Source organism: Sordaria macrospora, chromosome 1, assembly GCF_033870435.1.
Source record: "Sordaria macrospora chromosome 1, complete sequence".
Lineage (NCBI taxonomy): Eukaryota > Fungi > Ascomycota > Sordariomycetes > Sordariales > Sordariaceae > Sordaria > Sordaria macrospora.
Genome location: NC_089371.1, coordinates 7,693,382 through 7,714,015, shown reverse-complemented (window position 1 = coordinate 7,714,015; position 20,634 = coordinate 7,693,382). Strand labels below are relative to the sequence as shown.

The 20,634-nt window shown below is 54.0% G+C and overlaps 6 protein-coding genes across 6 annotated transcripts; 2 read left to right on the top strand and 4 right to left on the bottom strand.

Moving 5' to 3' along the window:
• Positions 1 to 17: 17 nt before the first annotated feature.
• SMAC4_00383 (uncharacterized protein) lies at positions 18 to 1,136 on the bottom strand (the record flags this gene model as incomplete). The annotated part of the gene is made up of 1 exon (XM_003351788.2): positions 18 to 1,136. One exon carries the CDS (start codon positions 1,134 to 1,136, stop codon positions 18 to 20), a length of 1,119 nt encoding a protein of 372 aa, XP_003351836.2.
• Positions 1,137 to 1,808: 672 nt separating this feature from the next.
• Positions 1,809 to 3,706, bottom strand: SMAC4_00382 (uncharacterized protein; the record flags this gene model as incomplete). The annotated part of the gene is made up of 2 exons (XM_066089419.1): positions 3,348 to 3,706; positions 1,809 to 3,250 (listed from the first exon to the last, which is right to left on the bottom strand). Exons 1-2 carry the CDS (start codon positions 3,478 to 3,480, stop codon positions 1,809 to 1,811), a joined length of 1,575 nt encoding a protein of 524 aa, XP_065945857.1. The 5' UTR covers positions 3,481 to 3,706.
• A 109-nt stretch (positions 3,707 to 3,815) lies between these two features.
• On the bottom strand, positions 3,816 to 6,477 carry SMAC4_00381 (uncharacterized protein). The gene is made up of 3 exons (XM_066089418.1): positions 4,770 to 6,477; positions 4,447 to 4,701; positions 3,816 to 4,385 (listed from the first exon to the last, which is right to left on the bottom strand). Exons 1-3 carry the CDS (start codon positions 6,369 to 6,371, stop codon positions 4,098 to 4,100), a joined length of 2,145 nt encoding a protein of 714 aa, XP_065945856.1. The 5' UTR covers positions 6,372 to 6,477; the 3' UTR covers positions 3,816 to 4,097.
• A 470-nt stretch (positions 6,478 to 6,947) lies between these two features.
• On the bottom strand, positions 6,948 to 10,754 carry SMAC4_00380 (uncharacterized protein). Its single transcript, XM_003351785.2, has 4 exons — positions 10,445 to 10,754; positions 9,766 to 10,173; positions 7,741 to 9,655; positions 6,948 to 7,683 (listed from the first exon to the last, which is right to left on the bottom strand). Exons 1-4 carry the CDS (start codon positions 10,564 to 10,566, stop codon positions 7,210 to 7,212), a joined length of 2,919 nt encoding a protein of 972 aa, XP_003351833.2. The 5' UTR covers positions 10,567 to 10,754; the 3' UTR covers positions 6,948 to 7,209.
• A 2,346-nt stretch (positions 10,755 to 13,100) lies between these two features.
• On the top strand, positions 13,101 to 15,698 carry SMAC4_00379 (uncharacterized protein). The gene is made up of 4 exons (XM_003351784.2): positions 13,101 to 13,138; positions 13,350 to 13,688; positions 13,763 to 14,108; positions 14,166 to 15,698. Exons 2-4 carry the CDS (start codon positions 13,565 to 13,567, stop codon positions 15,010 to 15,012), a joined length of 1,317 nt encoding a protein of 438 aa, XP_003351832.1. The 5' UTR covers positions 13,101 to 13,138; positions 13,350 to 13,564; the 3' UTR covers positions 15,013 to 15,698.
• Positions 15,699 to 16,291: 593 nt separating this feature from the next.
• On the top strand, positions 16,292 to 20,510 carry SMAC4_00378 (uncharacterized protein; the record flags this gene model as incomplete). Its single annotated transcript, XM_003351783.2, has 3 exons — positions 16,292 to 17,344; positions 17,485 to 17,932; positions 17,993 to 20,510. The coding sequence occupies 3 exons, from the start codon at positions 16,292 to 16,294 to the stop codon at positions 20,380 to 20,382; spliced, it is 3,891 nt and encodes a 1,296-aa protein (XP_003351831.2). The 3' UTR covers positions 20,383 to 20,510.
• Between the last annotated feature and the right edge of the window lie 124 nt (positions 20,511 to 20,634).

Below are 20,634 nucleotides of genomic sequence, written 5' to 3'. Positions count from 1 at the left end.
TTGTAATAAAAAAAACCTCAAGCGACACTCATCAGTGACTCATGATACAGTCCATGGTGTTTACTTCCCCTGCCATCTCTAGAAGCACTGTCTTTCTTCTTCTCCTCCATCTCTCTCTCAGTAATTTCCGTTCCATTCTTCCCTGTCGTTGTCGTCGTCGTCGTCGTCGTCGTCGTCGTCGTCGTCTCCATCCCCAGCCTTTTCTCGATTTTACTAATCCGCCTACTCATGAAACTCCCCTCGCTCTCATCTGCGCTCCCCCTCTCACTTTCACTGTCGTCCCCCTCCCACCCACCAGCTCTCCTCTCCATTCTTTCCCACGAAGAAGCTTCCCCTGACCGTGACCGCGGCCGAGGAGTCGCACCCCCAATACTCATAGCAGCAAGATACGACCCCGCACCCGGGCCTAGCCAAGCACCGGGACCACGACGCTCGATACTCGTGCTATTGATGGTAATCGTCGGTTCGAACGTCATCATTTTCAGGAGGCTCTGTGGTGCCAGCCCGTCATTGGAGAAGAGGTTGAGATCGTCATCGGCTGACTCGGTGAGTACGCCCCGGCCGGTGGCGGAGTGGTAGGAGTGCGCGAAGAGGTGTTTAAGTTCTAGGGGTTTGTGGGGGTTGCGGCCTGGTCTGCTGCTAATTCTGCTGCTGGGGTTCGATGGTGGTAGTTTGGTTCCTCTTTTGAGCTGGTTTAACTGGCTTAGTTGGCTCAGTTGGGTAATGGTAACAACAGCGGAGGCGGCAGCGGTATCCCACGATGAGTTTGGTTTTGAGTTTGAGTTTGAGTCCAAGTTCCCACCACCAGCACTTCGCTTCTGCAATCGACCTAGCAGACGACCTGGTGGGTAAACAGGAGACCCGGTAGATCCAGGCCCGACAGCAAGAGAGTCAGGAAGGGGAGAGGGGAAAAAATCCCTGTTGCTTTTAGGGTTACTTGTACGTCGTGTGCCTATGCGTCCGTTATCGATCCTTTCGTAGCGGATTTGTTGTTGTGGAAGAGTTAAGGGCACGATGGGTTCCGAGTTGGGGAACAATTTGTCGTGGGATAAAGGGGCGGCGAGGCGGAGGGGGACTTGCAGGGAGAAGAGGAAGGTGAGAATTAGGGCGGTGGGGATGTTGGGGGGTAGTTTCATTTTTGGGTTGGTGTTACCGTCAGTAGGAAAGAGGTTGACTGCGATGAAGTAAGTTGATGATGGTGATGATGGCAGGATGATGCTGGAAGAAAGGGGGATGAGGGAAGAATGATGGGGTGTGATGGTTGATATACCAGTCTCTCATCATAGCGAGTTCATGTTGATGAAGGCTCAATGGGATCGGTGAAGTCGGATCATGGAAGCAATTGGCATTGACACTGACATTGACAACCTGGACGGGAAGGAAGTCATCTTGAACCATATCGGGATATTGATCGAGTGCTGTGCCACGACATTGCAGGAGTGTCAAATTTCAGTTACACAAAGTCTTTGCGTACGATGTAACTCGACATGGCAATTGGCTTTCTCTTTGGGTGTTGTTGTAGATGTACTCGTGAGGCACAGTACTACGCTCAGTATCTTTACTCCCGATTTGAATTGGTATCTTAAGCTGACGTCTCCCAACTTGGCAGAGGGTGGGATGTACAATCCCTTTGACAGCCACCTTTAACAGCATTAAAACACATACCTGATTCGCTTTCACCAGTACGCATACCCTTGAGCGTCGAGATAAGGTTGTTTGAACATCCAAACAAACAACACGAATTACCATCGGCCGGCAGAGTTGTGATAAAGTACTTTCCAAGTTGACTTCAACCTAGAATCAATGCTTCACCCAACACTTCCTCCTGGCTTCCTCTCCCCACATACACCACAAACACCACAGTCCCCGGCATTCCTGTATTGGCTCCCTTGACATGTCTGACTGGTACACGCCCAACACCCTACCATGTTCTTTGGGTCAAGGACGTTGGCGCAAATAGTGCAGGTTATGCAGGTGGGCTCGTTGGCGAATGAGCATATCGCGCAGGTCCTCGACGATGGAGGCTTTGGTTCGGGATTGGTGGTAGATTTGGCTAATGCCGAGAAGGGTGTGTTTTCTTTTCTCTGCGCTGGGCTCTTTGGCTCAGATTTCACCCCTGAGAACTTCTCTCGGGTTGTCGCAAAAGTATGGCTGTTGTTAGTACTTCGGGCGCTGGATCTCAGCTGTGTAGACTTCTGTCTCGTATTTTCCTCCAAATTCATTTGGTGGTTCCTTTGCGATGTGTCCGGGGCTTGGATGATACTATCCGGTATCCTAGTATCCGTTGACGACGGTTCGGCCTTGACAACAGGCTGTCGAGTTGTTGAACTTCTCGCGCCGTCATTGAACCCCATCAGCTCCCTCAACTCCCGCTGCGCATCTTGATCCTCGGGATTCTCATCCTCACACACTTTGATCATCCCCCTCCCCTTGCCATCCAGCAACTTCTTCCCGTTGATATCCACAGCAGCCACTCCATCCTGCTCGTCTTCATCCTCATACTCATCACTCTCCGCCTCACTAGCCGTCTCATCATCATCAACCTCCTCCTCCTCCTTAACCTTCTTCTCTTCTTCTTCTTCTTCTTCTTCTTCTTCTTCTTCTTCTTCTTCTTCCTCCTTCTCCTTCTTCTTAGCCCCCTCAAACCTCGCCAACGCCGCCGCAGCCCTCAACTCCCTCCCCCTCGCACTGCCCGCCACCCTCGGCTTCCCCGCCACTTTTTTCCCTTTCTCCAACGCCTTCTTGATCTTCTCATCCCCCCCCAACTCCATCCCACCCGCACCGAACTTCTTTAAAATCCTTCGTTCCTTCTGCTCCTTGTACGACAGTTTCGGTTTGTTAGAAGCCTTCCTCTTCCTCCCCCGACTCCTATACGTCCCACCACACAAATGCTCCGGCAACCCTTCGCCAGACTGCACCGTATCCTTTTCCCACTCGCCTGTCGCCAACAACGCTCCCCTTCCCCACAGTCCCTCACCCGTGTACCCTCGCGACCAAAGCAGACGCATCTCGTCGGCGTAGGCGTTGCGCACGGCCCAGAAGGCGCGCGAATGGTTCATCTGCTTGCAGTGGGCGAGCTCGTGCATCATGACCATTTGCACGTAGTTGAAGGGCAGCCAGTGGCCTGAGAGCGACTTGAGGACCAGCTGGACCACTTCGCCGGCGTTGAAGTTGCGGCCGACGAATTCGCGGTTGGGCTCGTATTCTTCGAGGGAGGTTATGGAGAGGTGGTTGTTTTTCATTATGGGTACTGTTTTTGGGAGTGAAGAGGTACGTTAGGATTCCCGTAATGTGATAGATACAATAAAACCTTGGGGGGAAAATATGGATGTTGGGCAGAAACGTACGGCATTGCGCTGCTATCCTCTCGAGAAAGTCTTGCGCTATGGCTTCGTCTGGCCCTTTGAGGGGCTTGATGAAGATTATTCTGTCATTGGGATGCGATTTTTTGGCGTTGATGCGCTGGATACCGAGAGGCATCGTGGGAACGTCGCGGGGAACTCAACGGCTCGAATGTGATGCTTTCGCCTGGCTGGTGGTTGGTGCAGTCGTTAAGGTTCTCAAAGACCTGTATTCGCGAGTGGATTGGCGCCGTGATCGAATTGTCGTGGTTTGGCCGTCTTCTTAAAAAACAGCTCAAATTTGGCGGTGGTTCAAGTTAGTCCGACTGTCAATGGATCAATCGGAAATCGTATGAAAGATGTTGCAGTTGAAAAGTGAAGAGTTTCCGAAAAGCTTCCCCTCGTCGCCATCGCGTCTGGTTGATCTTAAGGGTCGCGTTGAGGGGCAAACGCCCAGTCACATGCTCACTTACAGCGACTTACAGGGGCCTCAAATATTACCATTTTGGTACTAGCATACCCTTTTTGATCCTTTATCAACACCAAACCTAACAACAATCATGAATGCCCCTGGGTCATGACAATCAACCCCAAATGCCACCCAGCTCTTTTAACTCCATCTTGCTTTTATTTCGCCATTGATTGTTCTTACATAGCAGATAAAAACAACGGCCGTAAAAGCAGGGTATATCTCTAGTCTCGTCGTTCCCAAACCCAACCAACCCCCTTTTCAGTTTTCCTCAAAATTACGAATGTTTACCTCCTCCTACCAGCACCGCCAGCACCACCAGCACCTCCAGCGCCCGCCTTATCCGCAAGCGAAACCACCTCACCAATACCCGCAGCCTCCTGCTCGTCCTCGAGCGCCGTAATCTCCTCTCTGCAATCCCACCACTTCTCCTCGCTGAGCTCGAATGCCTTGGTCTTGATCTCCTTGACGGCAAGCGACTCGGGCTGGATACCCTTCCAGCGGAGTTGGGTCATGAGAACCTCCTGCCACTCGGCCGATGTGCGCTGGAAGAAGTCACGGCGGGATTCGAAGGGCTGTGGTGTTTTGTATGTTAGCGATAATTTCACAATTGAACAAAAAGAGGGTGAAACGTACTCTAGGATGCGGCAGGCCGTCATCAACCCTCGTCTCCTCGCTCTCCTCCTCCTCTTCGGGAGCCGCAGCCACGGGAGTAGCTTCGGCGACGGGCGCCTCTTCACCCTCCTTGGCCTTCTTCTTCTTTCTCTCGCTAGGAGTGAACTTGGCCTTCTTGTCGTCGATTTCCATGGCGTCCTCTTCGCCATCGGCCTCTTCATCCGAGTCATCCTCCTCCTCCTCATCGTCCTCATCGTCATCTTCGTCCTCGGATTCCTATAATAATTCCATCCTGTCAGTAACCCAGCTTTCTTCGTTCCGGTACGTAGAGATCGAAGACTCACAATCCAATCATCGCCCTCCCTCTTGAAGATCTCCTTGCAGCCTTCCATCTTGCCCAGGTCGATCGCATACAAATCATCCAGCGTAAACTCGCGATCGCCCTTCTCAAACGTGCCGCCGTAGATATACAGCACATCATCCTGCACCGCCAGCTGGGCATTGAATCGCGGATGTGGCATCTCCATCGACACCGGCATATCCCTGACCTTTTTCTTGCTGTCCTTCTCCTCCTCCTCCTCTTCCTCGCCCCTCTGTTTCTTCAGAATGGCCTCGATCTCCATCTCATCCGCATCATCTGAGCTACCCTTCGCGCCTGCCTGCAGCGCTGCCAGCTGCCTGAGCAATTCCTCCTCGTTCTGCCTCGCTCTGTCTCTCCTTCCCACCCTCTCTCTTCCCTCACCATTGCCAGCACCAGCCTTCTTCCCCGGTGCCCTCGCCTTCTTCAATCCCATCGGGAAGAACCGGTTACGCTCAATGTTCCACGCAAACAGCTGGTTGAAGAACTCGCTCTCCATGCCCTCCTCGCTCTCCTCCACGTCATGCACGCCGCCAAACATGATGCCGCGGCCCTTGTGATAGGCCATAGTGGCGCCCGCCCGCGTCGGGGTCGGCGTGTTGGCCGGCTTCTTGCGCTTCTCCCACCGGACCGTAGGTGCCGCGTTAGGCGGCGCGTCGGCGGGCGGCTGGGTGATGCGCAGGAAGAAGCAGTCCTGGTGGACCATAGGCTTGAGGATATTCTTGGAACCGCCTGAACTACCGCCTTGCTTGGTCTGCTTACCAGCCGCCACCGTGGCCTTCACGCGCGAGTAGCCGCCGTAGAGAACGGCGCCCTGGTCGTGCGGGAGGAAAGTGAAGCTGGACCGCGCGTCAGGCTTCAGCTGCGCCGGCGGCGGGGTGATACAGTGCCAGACAAAGTTCTGGGTGTCGTACAGCCACAGGTCCTGGAGGTATTTGGTCTGGTTGGCCGTGTCCTGAAATCCGCCGAACATGATGATGTAGTTCTTGTAGTAAGTCATTCTGTGACCGGACCTGGCGGGCGGGGTCTTGCCCTTGGTCTCGATGCGCGCCCACTCGCGGGTGGACGGGTCGAGGCGCCAGAAGTCGTTGTAATGGTAGAACGTGCCCTGCTTGGGAGACGAGAACTCGCCGCCGAAGAGATAGACACCGTTGCTGTCGTTTCCGCCGCGGGTCCAGGCGTGGCCCGACCGGGGGAGCGGAGCGTTGGGCGAGGTGACGCAGCGCCATTCGTCACGGTCGATGTAGTAGACCATCAGGTCGTTGAAGAAGGTGGCCAGGGCGCCGTTGAAGTACTCGCCGCCGAAGAGGAGGAGCTGGTTGCTGTTGGAGGGACTAGCCATGAGGGTAGAGGCGGCGCGGGCGCGCGGGGGGTCCTCGACGACATTTTCCGTCACCTTGACGAACGCCTCCTGCTGCTTCTTGTACTCCTCGAGAACGGCGTCGAGATCGACATCTTCGGCGTCGCTGCCCTCGATCTTTGCGGATTTCACCTTGGCCTTCTTCTCCGCCTTCTTCTCCTGCTTCTGCTTCTTTTCGGCCAACTTGGCCTTTTTGGACTCGCTTTTCCCCTTTTTTTCCTTCGCCATCTTGACAAACTTCCCACCACCGAGGTGTCAAGTCAAGCTGTTGCGTTGTTTGCGCTGTCGAAGAAAGTGACTTCTCAATTTTGGCCTCATGAGACCGTGGCAAAAAGTGGAGAAAATCTTTTGTGAATGTAGGCGAGAGGTCGGGACCCACTTGTATCAACTAACAAAAATTGTGCTCACCAGGATTGGAGCAGCCAACAACAGATTCGAATGTGTTTTATGCACCAGCAATCTGGTCTGCTCACGTAGACCGCATGAATTATTCACTTACTTACACTGTGAGACAGATGGTTGTCGAACTTTACTGAATCCATGATAATACAAGGGTAGATGAGGTCGTGAAATGTTGTATTCCAAGTTAAAGAGAGAAAGAAAAGAAAGGTACCGAAGGAGAGGAAATAGGTTCCTCAAATACCACTATTTAGGTACAATAGTTGGGGATACATGATTGGATTGATATGTAATACAAGAACATTGCAAATGCATGCAGTCAATATTCAACAATTGTTGCATTTAACTCTGTGGACAGACCTTTTCACCACATGCTCGGTGCGATAACCATTAGGACATGCCACTCTTAAATTCGGGTTGATGGTTCACCAACGACTTCAAATTGGTAAGTTTTCGCTTATATTGCATGGATTGTATAATCATGGTTTTTCAGTCCTTTCTCCCCAACTACATGGCCTTTGTTATGCTGTTCCATGACTCCTTGCCCGTTCAAAGCTTATGCACATACCCCGTACCTAACGGTGTTCCATTTTCCGAGGAACCTGGCCATCAAATGTCAGACAATACTTTTGGCCTTCATCAACCCCTTCAGTGACTTTTGCCGTATTTACGCACTGTACTTGTTGTCCTTCACCCACTTGGCAACATCCTCGCCGTCACGCTCGATCCACGCAACCTTGGAGCGGATAGCATCCAAGCTCTGGGCCAGGGACATCTCAAAGCCGTTGGTGCTCTTGCCCTCAAAGAACTTCTCAACCTTGGCCAACTGCTCCTTCTTGGTGAAGCTGGAAGTGAAGATGGTAACAAGGGTTCCGAGCATCGACAACTGAGGAGGGAACCTCTTGACGAGCTCATCCCAGTTCTCAGTCATCCAGGTGAAGAGCGCCTCGATACCCTCGGGGTGGCTGCGAAGACCAGCAGTGGGCATGTACACATCCTGGTCCTTGATCTCACCGCTGAAGAGAAGGTTGAGGGTCGACTTGATGAGCTCGGGGCTCTTGGCGCGGCCGAGGCAGCGGAGAGCGGTGTTGCGCTCATCGCTGTTGGTGGAGGTACGGTAGAAGTTGAGAATGGCATCATACTACAAAACTGATTAGCACAAAACACGTAGGGGATCTTCAGGGCTTGTTGAGCTTACCTCCTCCTTGCCACCGTACTTCAGGGCCATGCTGAAGACGCTGCCACGAATGTTGGGGTGGACGGCCGACTTGTCGCCAGCAATGAACTTCTTAAACATGTCCTTGGCGGCAGCGATGATCTTCTCATCGCCACAAAGACCGGCATTACCGAAAAGCATGGCCTTGAACTGCTGCTCGATGTGACCATCGTTCTCAGTGAACTCCCAGCCCATCTGGTGAGCCCTGGCGCTAACAAGCTCACGCTGGAAGGCCTCAAGGCCATCGCGAACAGCCTTGTCCTCAAAGATCCAAGCAGTCTGAACAGCGGCAACGCGAGAGATGATCTCGCTCCAGACAATGAACTCCTTCTCAGAGTCGAATCCCTTGAGAAGGTTCAGGACACCAGAGGTCTTCTGGTAGCCCGAAGAAGCAAGGGCACCGGCATCGGCAATCATACCAGCTCTGTCCTCAACACTGAGGAGACCCTTCTTGGCCGCCTCACCGAGCTTTTCAAGGCGCTCAGGGGTGTAAGAGGTGCGGTAGAGACCGGTGTGGTTGGCGTTGAGCTTGAAGAACTCGGTGCCGGGAACCTCGAAGGTATCCTCACGCTTGTCGAGGGTAAGGCTCTCATCGATGCCATCCTTGGAGCGGAGGCCGAGGAAGACAGGGAAAAGGACCTTGTCCTCCTCGGGCTTGACGTCACCAGTACGGAGGAAACGGTTCTGCTTGACCTGAATGGTCTTCTCATCCTTCTCGGTAACGGTAACGACGGGGTAACCAACGTGCTTGGTCCACACATCCATGACCTCCTCGACGCTCTTTCCGCTGGCATCGCCAAGAGCAGCCCAAAGATCACCAGTCTGAGTGTTGCCGTAGGCGTGCTTCTTGAGGTAACGTCTGACACCCTCCAAGAAGACATCCTCACCGAGATAGGTGGAGATCATGCGCAGAACGCAAGAGCCCTTGGAGTAGGAAATGGCATCGAAGATCTGGTTGATCTCGTCGGCACGCTTGACAGGAACCTCGATGGGGTGAGAGCTCCTGAGGGAATCAAGGGCGAGAGCACGCTGAAGATTGTCCGTAACGTACGTCTCCCAGACCTTCCACTCGGGGTAGAAGATGTTGCAAGAGTACCACGAAGCCCAGGTAGCGAAACCCTCGTTGAGCCAGAGACCATCCCACCAGTCCATGGTGACCAGGTTACCGAACCACTGATGAGCAAGCTCGTGCTGGACAACCTCGGCGACGCGCTCCTTGGTAGCAGCACCGCTGACCTTCTCGTCCAAGAGGAGATCAACAACTCTGTATGTGACAAGACCCCAGTTCTCCATGGCACCCTGGGCGAAGTCGGGAATGGCAATCTGGTCCATCTTGGGGAGAGGGAACTCAATGCCGAAGACCTTCTCGTAGAAAGCGAGAGTTTTGGCAGCAAGGTTGAGCGAGAAGCGACCGTGCTCAATGTTCTGTCCAGGAGGAGCGTAGACGCGAACGGGGACACGGAAGTCGTTGGTCTCGATGTAGTTAAGCTCACCGACGACGAAGGCGACGAGGTAGGTAGACATGAGGGGAGATTTGTTGAAGGTAACGGCCTTCTTGCCGTCCTTGGTCTCGGACTCGGAAGCAACGTCCATGTTGCTGAGGCAGGTCAACTTCTTGTCGGCGACGAGGGTGACAGTGAACTCGGCCTTCAGGGAAGGCTCGTCAAAGCAGGGGAATGCGCGGCGAGCATCAGTAGGCTCCATCTGAGAGACGGCCAAGAGACCTTGTGTGCCATCGGGGTTGTTGTAGGTCGATCTGTAGAAACCGGCCATCTTGTCGTTGAGTTGGCCAGTGAACTGGATCTCGAGCTGCGCCTTAGTGCCCTTGGTGACGGCATTGTCGAAGTCGAAGGTAGAGACCTGGGTAGTCTCGTTGTAGGTGACCTTGGGGTTTGAGCTTTGGCAAAGAGTTAGTTCGTTGCGACCAAAACAGTCAATGCAGGCAGGGGCAAAGTAAACACGGAAAGTAAACACAGCTATAGGGGGGAGGCGGATGAGCTTGCTAACCTGACAGTCTGGCCACCAGAGGTGACCTTGGCATTGTGAATGTCAATCTCTAGGGTGTGGAGGGCAATGGACTTGGAGTCCTCCTCGACGTCGAGGTCGATGACCACGGTACCATCAAAGGTGAGCTTCTGGAAGTCGGGCTCGAGGGTGATGTGGTAGTGTCTGGGGATGACGTTGGTGGGGAGAAGCTCGCGGCCCAGGATGTTGACCCCACTTGCCACATCGGCTTGGGCGTGTGTCCTGCACATCTTGTGGTTGCGGTACGAACAGTAACGGACGGGAGTTTGGTTGCGGCGAGGACGGACTGATCGAGTTGCGGAAAGACGTTGACGGGGGGTCAATGGCGAAGCAGAAGTAGAGGCCACGGAGTAGAAGCGTGATGGTCCTGGGGAGGAGGTCGAGGTATAACTGCGGGGGGGATTATCTTATATCAGCGCTTGAATTCCCATTGGCCTTCCTTTATTGGAGGTCCCCTTGTTGACCCCTTGACCATCCGCGGCTGTCAGTGTGTAAATGTCCAGATGTCACTGGAACATCGTCCACTTTGGATCCCTCCGCTCATGACGGTGCGTGCGTGGGTCCTAGTTTCTCGCCAGATCTGTCCCCAGACAGGCCCAGCTTCCAATTTTCATCGCTAAATAGTCAGGTGGTCTTTCTTGGGTTGGCGGGCTAGGCTTACTGTGAGGCGGCGAATCTGGTCGTGGCTTGGTGAGTACCCAAAAGTGAGGTGGTCTTGGATCGAGGCAAAACACTCCGAGCTCCTTGACAAGCAGGCCGAAGAGAGAGACAGTTGCGAATCATGATGATCAACAATGTAAACAAAGAAAGCGAAGGAAGGACTTTATAGGTACAGTGGAACCGGCTGCGTTTCGTCACTGCCAAACAGCCCGGTTACGTATCGTACAGCACACAACAGCCGCAGAATGAGATGACCGTACAGGCAGAGTGAGACGGACGTTTGCAGTGAGTGAGGACGCACAGCAAGCGGTCGCATTAACAATTTTTTTGCGAGGCACCGGCAATCCCTGCCTTTGACTGATTGGAGGGAACCCCTCGCTTTCTCGAAGCCCCTCCATGCCACCTGCCCACTACGGGTTGAGGCGCCTGGGGCGCCTGGAGTCCCCTGGACAGAACAACATTGGTTGGCTCTAGCGATGTCACTTGTGAGTTGAAATGGACGGCATTATGCTCGATTGGGCAGGCGGTCTGGAAGCTCAGCCGAGTGTAGCCAGCAACTATTGACCATCGTCGAGTTTGACTGTGTTTCATGAAGTTGAATTCTGTTACACAGTGATGGTCAAATCGATGCAACACCCTCTCGAATGTGCGTTTCGCGGTATACGGCGAGAGTATGTAAGTGTGTGAGTAGCGGCATCCGAATTGAAAGCATACTTACCTCTGCATTCCAATGCCATTGTGTCAATGTCAATGTCAAAGATGCAGGCGAGACAGGGTCCTGGATGTAGGGCTCGATCGGTCAAACAGGCAACGGAAGCAATCAACAAGACGTTGCAGTGCGTTGTCTCCAGTCAACTTTACCTTGACAGCAAGCAACCGCGTTCTAGATCAAACCATGAAACTGACTGGCCACGGATCTTTGTAAGATGACAGAAACAAACTTACAGAGCTGAGAGAATCAGATGATAGAGAAGCAGACTCATGCGAATGGTAAGCATGCCGGATAACGTGCCTACTCTTTTCAAACTCGTGAGCTGGTCCTCATTTGGTCCTGATCCAGGATGATTACCTGTAGGAATCATCGAAACTCAATTAGCAGCAGTTTATGAACTCTCAACTGAAGCTTGCCAGCTCTTTTGTTCTGAGGCTGGTGAAAGGCTCGACTGGAGGATGAGGATGGGCATGTGCAGCCAACAAAAGTCGTCAGCGTGGGGTGAAATTGCCATTGATAACAGAATCCCCCACGGAGGAGCCTGATGACGGAGTTTGCCTCCATTGATCAGGGATCCATACGGCAAAACGCCAGAGACTTGAGCTGGGCCGATCGATCCGTGATAGCTTGATGTTGGATTACACCGAACGTGGCCGGGAACGGCATTTATATGTTATCGGCAGCTGCTCCGTCCAGGCCGGTCAGCGGAGGCTTAGGTGTTGGCGGTGTTCAGAGCTTCCGGACCGCAAACCTTCCCGAATCTTCTGCGGACACGGCGGGGTACCATCGATTTTGGCCGACAGAAGCACCGGGATGTGGATGGTTCGGAGGAGTCCATTGACTTTAGCTCACGGCGCCAGACCCTTAGACGCATCGATATGACGTTCGGAGATAGGCGCCGGCACCAAAAAGATATCAAGTTTGGAAGGTTGCCCAAAAACGTATTGCAAGAATTTTGCTTCGTGAATATATGGTGAATATGTGGTGTACTCAGCAATGGAAGAGTCGTGTCAGACCGGCCATCCTCCGTCACCCAAACCTGGATGGATGCCTTGGCTCTTTTGTTGAGACGCCAGAATTAGAGACTCGGTGTCGTAGTATGAACTCCCGTCGGCTCATCACAACAGCCTGCCATCGAGTGAAACGAAAAAGAGACACTTCGCCCCATCCGCGTCGAGACCTCTCTGCCTTTTGGTGTTTCGAGTTGGTCCGTTTGTCATCCGGTTGACATGGTGAAATGCAAAGAAGCCAGGGTCTTGGCCAGGAAAGGGCCGACGACGGATTCGCGCAGGAGTCCAGACGGAGGATAGACGGAGGGAAGGGTGGCCCTCCCGTGGGTGGTCCGCCAATGGTAGGGAATGCCTTCAGCCAAGTGGGAGCGGCATTGGATGGCAATTGTAGGCGAAGCTGTCATGGCTTGCAAGGTTACTTCTGCTCTTTTTCACCTCATTGTCGTGGATGGCCGTTGGATGAATGCAACTGAACAATTCAACTTGGTCTCTCGCAGTGAGGTGCAGGTGTCTCGCCCGCCGCTGACTGTGCGTCCTTCGCTCTCAATGGACGTCGACAGCCATCCGCCAAATGAGAGGCAAGTGCCCACCTCGCTCTGCAGCTGCAGCTTCTCGTTGCGAGAGTTTCTCACAGTCACCACCAGCACTGCGTCAGGATTGGCCAGGTACCCGGTACGTACCCTGCGCAAGCTCCTGTTACCGGGAAGAGCTCCCTAGCTGCAGACGCCAGCAAGGGTACAGCAAGATGACATGGACGGCTTGGCATTGATTAACAGGAGGGGCGTTCCCTCTACTTGCGAGGATCACCCCACCTCAATTGCGTCCTCTCATCTTCCAGCTTGACGAAGACCTGAAAGCTCTTGCCGTCGCCAGGACTTGTCCAGATTTAATATCCTCTGCTCTCCCACTTCTTTTTCTCTCTTCTCCTCCTCGAAATTATCACCACCTTTGTCCATCTCAGACATACCAATCTGTAAGTGCCTGTCCGCATTGCTTCACTTCCTCTTCAGTTCAGCCCTTGTCCCCATCACGATGATGATGTCTCCTCCGACACCGCTCGAGTCTGATACAGCCCCGCCATCCTATTACTCCTCGATGTGGCTTGGTTGGACTCGTCAAAAGATTCTTGTCCTGCGGGATATTTCCAGCTGTGATTGTTCTCATCCAAGCTCATAGTTGAGCAGAATCATCTAATAAAGGCGTCCTGTCATCTTCTCTACATCTTCAACCTTCCCTCCCGACTTTCACCTCCCCTTCATCCTGTCGCAACAACAAACAGTCGGTACTACCCCGCCAAAGCTCACCTGATGCGCCTTTCACTACAGAAGCCGTTGTCGCATTCTCACTTTTCAAGTCAATAAGTAAACAAAGCTAACATCAAGCCATCAACAGATTCAAAATGCCCATCTCCAAGATCCACGCTCGCTACGTCTACGACTCTCGTGGCAACCCGACCGTTGAGGTTGACGTTGTTACTGAGCTCGGCCTTCACCGCGCCATTGTCCCCTCTGGTGCCTCCACTGGTACGTCAGACCGACACTTCCTCATCCACTCTTCGATAGACATAGTACACAATACTGACAACAACCTTCAACAGGCCAGCACGAGGCTTGCGAGCTCCGCGATGGTGACAAGACCAAGTGGGCTGGCAAGGGTGTTCTCAAGGCCGTCCAGAACGTGAACGAGGTCATCGGCCCCGCTCTCATCAAGGAGAACATTGACGTTAAGGACCAGTCCAAGGTTGACAAGTTCCTCATCGACCTCGATGGCACCACCAACAAGACCAAGCTCGGCGCCAACGCCATCCTCGGTGTCTCGCTCGCCGTCGCCAAGGCCGGTGCTGCTGAGAAGGGCGTTCCCCTCTATGCTCACATCTCCGACCTTGCTGGCACCAAGAAGCCCTATGTCCTTCCCGTTCCCTTCATGAACGTCCTCAACGGCGGGTATGTTTAAGACCCCCAAGCCTTTGGTTGCGAAACAGTCAACTAACGATGCAACAGTTCCCACGCTGGTGGCCGTCTTGCCTTCCAGGAGTTCATGATCGTCCCCTCCGCCGCTCCTTCCTTCTCTGAGGCCCTCCGCCAGGGTGCTGAGGTGTACCAGATCCTCAAGAGCCTCGCCAAGAAGAAGTACGGCCAGTCCGCTGGCAACGTCGGTGACGAGGGTGGTGTCGCTCCCGATATTCAGAACCCCGAGGAGGCCCTCGACCTCATCACCGAGGCCATTGAGAAGGCCGGCTACACTGGCCAGGTCAAGATCGCCATGGATGTCGCTTCCAGCGAGTTCTACAAGGAGGACGTCAAGAAGTACGACCTCGACTTCAAGAACCCCGAGTCCGACTCCTCCAAGTGGCTCACCTATGAGGAGCTCGCCAACCTCTACTCCGAGCTCTGCAAGAAGTACCCCATTGTCTCCATCGAGGATCCCTTCGCCGAGGACGACTGGGAGGCCTGGAGCTACTTCTACAAGACCCAGGACATCCAGCTCGTTGCTGATGACTTGACCGTCACCAACCCCATCCGCATCAAGAAGGCCATCGAGCTCAAGGCTGCCAACGCCCTCCTCCTCAAGGTCAACCAGATCGGTACCCTTACCGAGTCCATCCAGGCTGCCAAGGACTCCTATGCCGATGGCTGGGGTGTCATGGTCTCTCACCGCTCCGGTGAGACCGAGGATGTTACCATTGCCGACGTTGTCGTTGGTATCCGCTCTGGCCAGATCAAGACCGGTGCTCCTGCCCGTTCCGAGCGCCTTGCCAAGCTCAACCAGATCCTCCGCATCGAGGAGGAGCTTGGCGACAACGCTATCTACGCCGGCGAGAACTTCCGCAAGGCTGTTGAGCTCTAAGTGGTTGCATGTTGATGATGGGGACCCGTTCGGATGGAATCGGAACCTGGGAATGGTTCTTGAGGTAATCGGTTGATCGACATGTGTTACCTCGGATGACCAAAGGACACGGGTATGGCTAATGAAAATGGCGGAATGACATAGAATTTTAATGATCAATACCAAGTTTCTTTTACCCCATATGCGTTGGCAGGAACCACATGCAAGTTTGTGACATGGATCGGTAGTGTTGGAGCGTTCGTTTCTCCCCTTTCCCCGCGATTCCCCGTTCCCATTCCCGGCCCGCTCCGGGCTACCGGTACCAACACGGCACCCTTGTTACAGTAGTGCCTTCTTGTCAAGTCCGCTAGGCAGAAGCAATCACCGCTGTTTTCCGAAGATGGTCACGAGCTCACTGATCGTTTCATCCTCAGAAGGTGAGTTAGGTACGTACGTAGAAAAGCATGTTGTAGTTTGGACGCTTTGCAAAGTCGATCGACGCCTAGCCGATTTTCGGTTATTCATGGCCGCTTATATCCAAGAGCCCCGCCTGCTGAACAGGAACAAGACAGGAACACCGACAACAGCCCCGTAAACATGCCCCGCTCGCCCGTGTTGCCCCGGACACCTTGATGGACAAGCCGAATCCTGGACTAGGGTTTCTAGAATGACGTTCGCTTGATCCATCGATCCATCGTGATGATCCCGAGTTGCAACGACCGTTGAACCGGGGCGGTGAGAACTGATGTGGCTGAGCATTTCACCAGCCCCATTTCCCTGTCGCTGTGGCTTTCTGTACCCCGCTTTCCTGTTCCTGCAGGAAAGATTTTGCCTGCCAGTGCCTGTGCAGACACACATTGTGCAGAGACACATTGCAGACGGAATGCCCGCTGCCGCAAATGCTTGCCAGCTGCCTGTGCGGTTGCTACGGTGACTCGCATGATTGTTTGGTTAGGGTGAATCAACAAGGGAAGAAAATCCACATGCCCCTCTTCCTTCAACCCAATTCAGCATGGTCTAGATCGCAACGGTCGTCACTTCTTCATACTGTACGGAATCAAACATCCATCGCGTCTCTCTAATGAACTTGTGAGAGAAGGTTACTTCAGCAACAACGGACAAGCTGCACACTTTCCCGATCGCGGGACCTCTTAACGCGGCCAAATCACAACAACATACTTGGTGTTGCCGGCTCCGCGCCCTTGACGAATATCGCATCCCAGGAATTAGAGTGATCGAAATATTATACACCGCGGGCGGCCCCGCCTTCTTACACGCAGCAACAGAGACGTCAGACAAGATGGCGCCCCAAGAAGACTCCGTCAACTTCGACATTATCGAATCCCACAAAGAGAACATCCAAGCCCTCCCCAGCGGTCGCTCCGCCCGCAAGCTCGTGGAACTCTTCTCTCCTTCACAAGGCGCCAGCAGCTCTAGGCAAGCACTCGCACCACAATTAACACCGACCCCGAACCCTACTGAAGTCAAGTCCGTCAATGACGCCATTCGCGCCGAATACGAAGCCGAGCTGGCCGCCTTCAACCCTGAAGAACAAGATGATCCCCTCGACATATACGACCGCTACGTTCGCTGGACTCTCGATGCCTACCCGTCCGCCTCTGCCACACCGCAGTCACAGCTGCATCTGCTACTCGAGCGCGCCACCCGCGCCTTTGTCGGCAGCGCCCAATACCGCAATGATGCACGCTACCTGAAGATGTGGCTGCACTACATCCGCATGTTTAGCGATGCGCCCCGCGAGGCGTTCGTCTTCCTTTCGAGACACCAGATCGGCGACCAGTTGGCGCTGTACTACGAGGAGTTCGCCGCGTACCTGGAGGGCGAAAGGCTCTGGGCGCAGGCTGAAGAGGTTTACAAGATGGGCATTGAGAAGGAGGCCAGGCCGGTATCAAGGCTGACGAGGAAGTTTGGCGAGTTCAAGCAACGACGCGCGGCACTTCCCGAAGGTGCGGAGGATCAGAGCAATAGCGTTCCCGTCCTGCCGGTGGTCAGAAAGGCGCTGGGCGTCAAGTCAGATCCGTTCATGGCTGCGGGCGTGGAGAGGTTGCCTCGGGATCCCCAGGCGCCGAGACCGAATATGGGCGTTGGAGGAGCTGCTGCTGCAGGACCGTCGAAGCCGAAGAGTAAGCTGGCGATCTTTTCGGATGCGGATGCCGCTGCGCAACAACCGGCGCTAGGCTCTCTGGGTGCTGGCTCGAAGGGGTGGGATAGTATTGGGAGCTTGTCTGATCGGAAGAAGGAGAATACCTTGGAGCCGAAGCCGTGGGCCGGCGAGGTGCTCAAGGCTGGTGGACAGAAACCTGCGCAAAAGATGCAGGTATTTAGGGATACGGTAAGTTCTATGTCCCCTTAATCTACCCTTACGCCTTTCCTCTCCTTAAAACCGATGTTGATCAAGTATAGGACTAATTATTTACGATGGGTGGTGCGCTCGGCGTTCTGGCGCACTCGTTTTTGTACGTTATTTTACAGACCAAGAAGACTACTACGAATCCTATGATGACGATGAACAATCAACAACTTTCTCAATCGCATATTCCAATACACCACTCTCAGTCCCAGGTGACGGTGAATCCGGTGACGGGTAAGCGGGAGCGGGTATTCGTTGACCTTAGAGTGATCTACCCGACGCCCGACGAGCCCGGTACGGAGTTGAGTTTCGAAGAGATATGGGCTGCTCGAAGAGGCTGGCTAGATGTGGTTTGGGATGACGAGAGAAAGAAGAGACCACTGGATGCGATGTTGACCCCAAGAAGGGGCGAAAACATGGAAGACTTGACTCTGGAGATGGCGTCGACGATTGTGGCCTATCATGATGTTCTGAAACTGGATGAAAACGGGAAGCCCATCTACCCCGAACACAAGGCTGGCAGAAGTGCGAAGAAGAAAAAGATGATCGAGGTGAACCAAACACAGATCAGTATGCTCTCACTTTCCCAGGTAACCGGTTTTCTCGATATTCGCTAACGTACCACCGCAGTCAAAGTCAAGCTGGACTCCCCCTCTGGACGGCCAAAGATGAAGAAGAGGGGCTCGACATCAGAACCGACTATGACGCTGCACACGAAGGCAGCGACAGATGACATCTACGACATTTTCAACGCTCCGATTAAACCTGCAGCAAACCCCAGTTTGAGCGGTGACGAGAATCGCTACGATTCGGATGACTATACCTGTGGTGTGGACGACACTTCCAGAAACCTCGCGACCAGTGAAGTGGGAGATGAGATCACAGTCGTGGAGGCTGTCGAAGAAACGGATGTTGCAGACGAGGACGACGACGTTAAGAGCGAGTGGTCCGACTTTACAGCGCGAAAACACATTCCAGATTACCAAGGAGGCGGTGACGAAGACCACGAGATGACGGATGTTTTGGACGAAGAACTCGACGGCCAACCTGAAACCTCCCATTCACAGGTCAACCACAACAGGTTTTCAGACGAAAACTCGCGTCAGAGTGGACATCCCTTTGCCCAACAACCCCTACCCGCAACTGAAGAATCTTTTGCTAGAAATAGGAGCCTTTTTGTACCAGTCCCTCCCGCAGACTACGTCCCGACAAGGAGGCCGTATCGAGATCCGGTAGAAATGGCTAACAACCGCCTGCCCTTCATGACGCCCATCACAGAAAGGACTGAGTTCTCGTCTATCGACGTTACCTATCACCACCCAAACATGCATCACCCTATTCTCACCAAGACCCCGTCTAAGGCACCCGGTCATGATCATGATCTGAGGGATGACATGTCGGTGGACGGTGAAGAGGAGGAAGACCAATATTCTGAGAATGAAGATGAGGATATGCTCGAGCCGGAGAGCAGTCCGCTGCGCGAGATCCCCGAGGAAGACGAGGAAGAGGAGGAACCGCAAAAGAAGTTTTCGCCGATTCCGGTCTTTCATGACCAACCAGTCGCGCCCAGATCACCTCTCGCCGTAAAGTCGGTTACCACATCACCTCCGACACACCTAGCGGTCTCTCCTCTCGCGCCCAGGCTTCCAGGTCCTATTATCAAAGAGCTTCAGTGCAACCCCGTCGACGACCTCATCCGCAAGAAGATCCTGGCCAACATTTACCCTCCTCTCACCTCGTACGAGGGCTTCTACGACCACCGCCACGAGAAGTTCCGCAAGGGTGCCGAGATCCGCAAGTTCGCTCAAGCCCAGTCCGCGGCTAGCAAACGCGGTCGGAAGAGCACCTCAGCCGACAAGCGCGATTCCCTGAACGAGCCGCATCCTATTACGTTGCAGCTCCCTGGCAATCCCAGCACCAATTACACCATCAAGAAGGAACTCGGCGCCGGTGCCTATGCGCCCGTCTACCTAGTCGAGAACTCCAAGCCCACCAGGACCGCCCCGCAAACCGTCGGTTATGGCTATGGACAGCAAAGGAACGACGAGAATAACAACCTCCCCGCCCACCTCATCCGCGCACCCCGCGAAGCCCTCAAGATGGAACAACCCCCGACAGCGTGGGAATTCTACATGATGCGCATCTCGCACACGCGCCTGCTCGCCGCCAACACCCCGCTCCACACGCGCGCTCTCGCCTCCCTCAGCCCGGCCCTCGAGCTGCACCTCTACCAAGACGAAGGCTTTTTGTTCTTGCCCTTCTTCCAGCACGGCACCCTGCTGGACGTAATCAACCTCTTCCGCTCCGAGTCCTCGGGCGTAATGGACGAGCAACTGGCCATGTTCTTCACTGTCGAGCTGCTTCGGGCCGTCGAGGCCCTGCACTCAGTGGGCATCATGCACGGCGACGTCAAAGTCGACAACTGTCTCCTCCGCCTGCCAACGAACACGGATATACTACCTACTAATCAGTACCACGCCGACGGCAGCGGCGGATGGGCCGCGCGCGGGCTGATGCTCATCGATTTCGGTCGCGGCATCGACTTCAAGGCCTTCAGCGAAGACGTGCAGTTTAAAGCGGACTGGAAACCTACGGCGCAGGATTGCGCGGAGATGAGGGAGGGCAGGCCTTGGACGTGGCAGATTGATTATCATGGTCTGGCGGGCGTGGTGCACGCGCTGCTGTTTGGGAAGTACATTGATACGGTACCCTGCGGCTCCAGGTCGTTCACAACTCATGGAAGTGGTGGCGGGAATGATCAGAAGAGGTACAAGATTAGGGAGAATCTGAAGAGGTATTGGCAGACGGATATTTGGGGACATTGTTTTGATTTGTTGCTGAATCCGGGAAGCTATGTGGATGAGGAAGACGGACAGCCGGGGAAGATGAAGCCGGTGCTGAAAGGGCTGAGGACGGTTAGGGAGCGGATGGAGGGCTGGTTGGAGGAGAATGGCGAGAGAGGCGTGGGGTTGAGGGGGTGGATGGGCAAGGTTGAGGCTTGGTCTAGGGGTAGGAGATGAAGAGTTCTAGGACTTGAGGGAGGGTGGGGAAAGTGGAAGGGATTTTCAGTTTGAGGGTTTGGTGGATTGCTTTTATTGCTTATCTCCGATGTCTGTTACAAGAGTCAGAAGGGCGATTAGGAGTTGGCGAAGGGGTTCAAAGGGTATATTAGGAGCAAAGGATTTTGCTTAACAGGATGGGAGGGTATCTTCTGATCTGTTTATTAGGATGGACGTACGTTTCCTTTTCCGTTACCCCTTTGATGGTGGCGC

What these genes read in the sequence shown, in the direction of transcription:
- SMAC4_00381 (XM_066089418.1), bottom strand. Translation starts at nt 6,371, where the DNA reads ATGGCGAAGGAAAAAAAGGGGAAAAGCGAGTCCAAAAAGGCCAAGTTG. An exon ending in GGGAGGGCGATGATTGGATT is followed by an intron (nt 4,702 to 4,769) that starts GTGAGTCTTCGA and finishes GAATTATTATAG; the next exon opens with GAATCCGAGGACGAAGATGA. An exon ending in ACGGCCTGCCGCATCCTAGA is followed by an intron (nt 4,386 to 4,446) that starts GTACGTTTCACC and finishes AAAACACCACAG; the next exon opens with CCCTTCGAATCCCGCCGTGA.
- SMAC4_00380 (XM_003351785.2), bottom strand. Translation starts at nt 10,566, where the DNA reads ATGATTCGCAACTGTCTCTCTCTTCGGCCTGCTTGTCAAGGAGCTCGG. An exon ending in ACCAGATTCGCCGCCTCACA is followed by an intron (nt 10,174 to 10,444) that starts GTAAGCCTAGCC and finishes TCCCCCCCGCAG; the next exon opens with TTATACCTCGACCTCCTCCC. An exon ending in AGTACGGTGGCAAGGAGGAG is followed by an intron (nt 7,684 to 7,740) that starts GTAAGCTCAACA and finishes TCAGTTTTGTAG; the next exon opens with TATGATGCCATTCTCAACTT.
- SMAC4_00379 (XM_003351784.2), top strand. Translation starts at nt 13,565, where the DNA reads ATGCCCATCTCCAAGATCCACGCTCGCTACGTCTACGACTCTCGTGGC. An exon ending in CCCCTCTGGTGCCTCCACTG is followed by an intron (nt 13,689 to 13,762) that starts GTACGTCAGACC and finishes AACCTTCAACAG; the next exon opens with GCCAGCACGAGGCTTGCGAG. An exon ending in ATGAACGTCCTCAACGGCGG is followed by an intron (nt 14,109 to 14,165) that starts GTATGTTTAAGA and finishes ACGATGCAACAG; the next exon opens with TTCCCACGCTGGTGGCCGTC.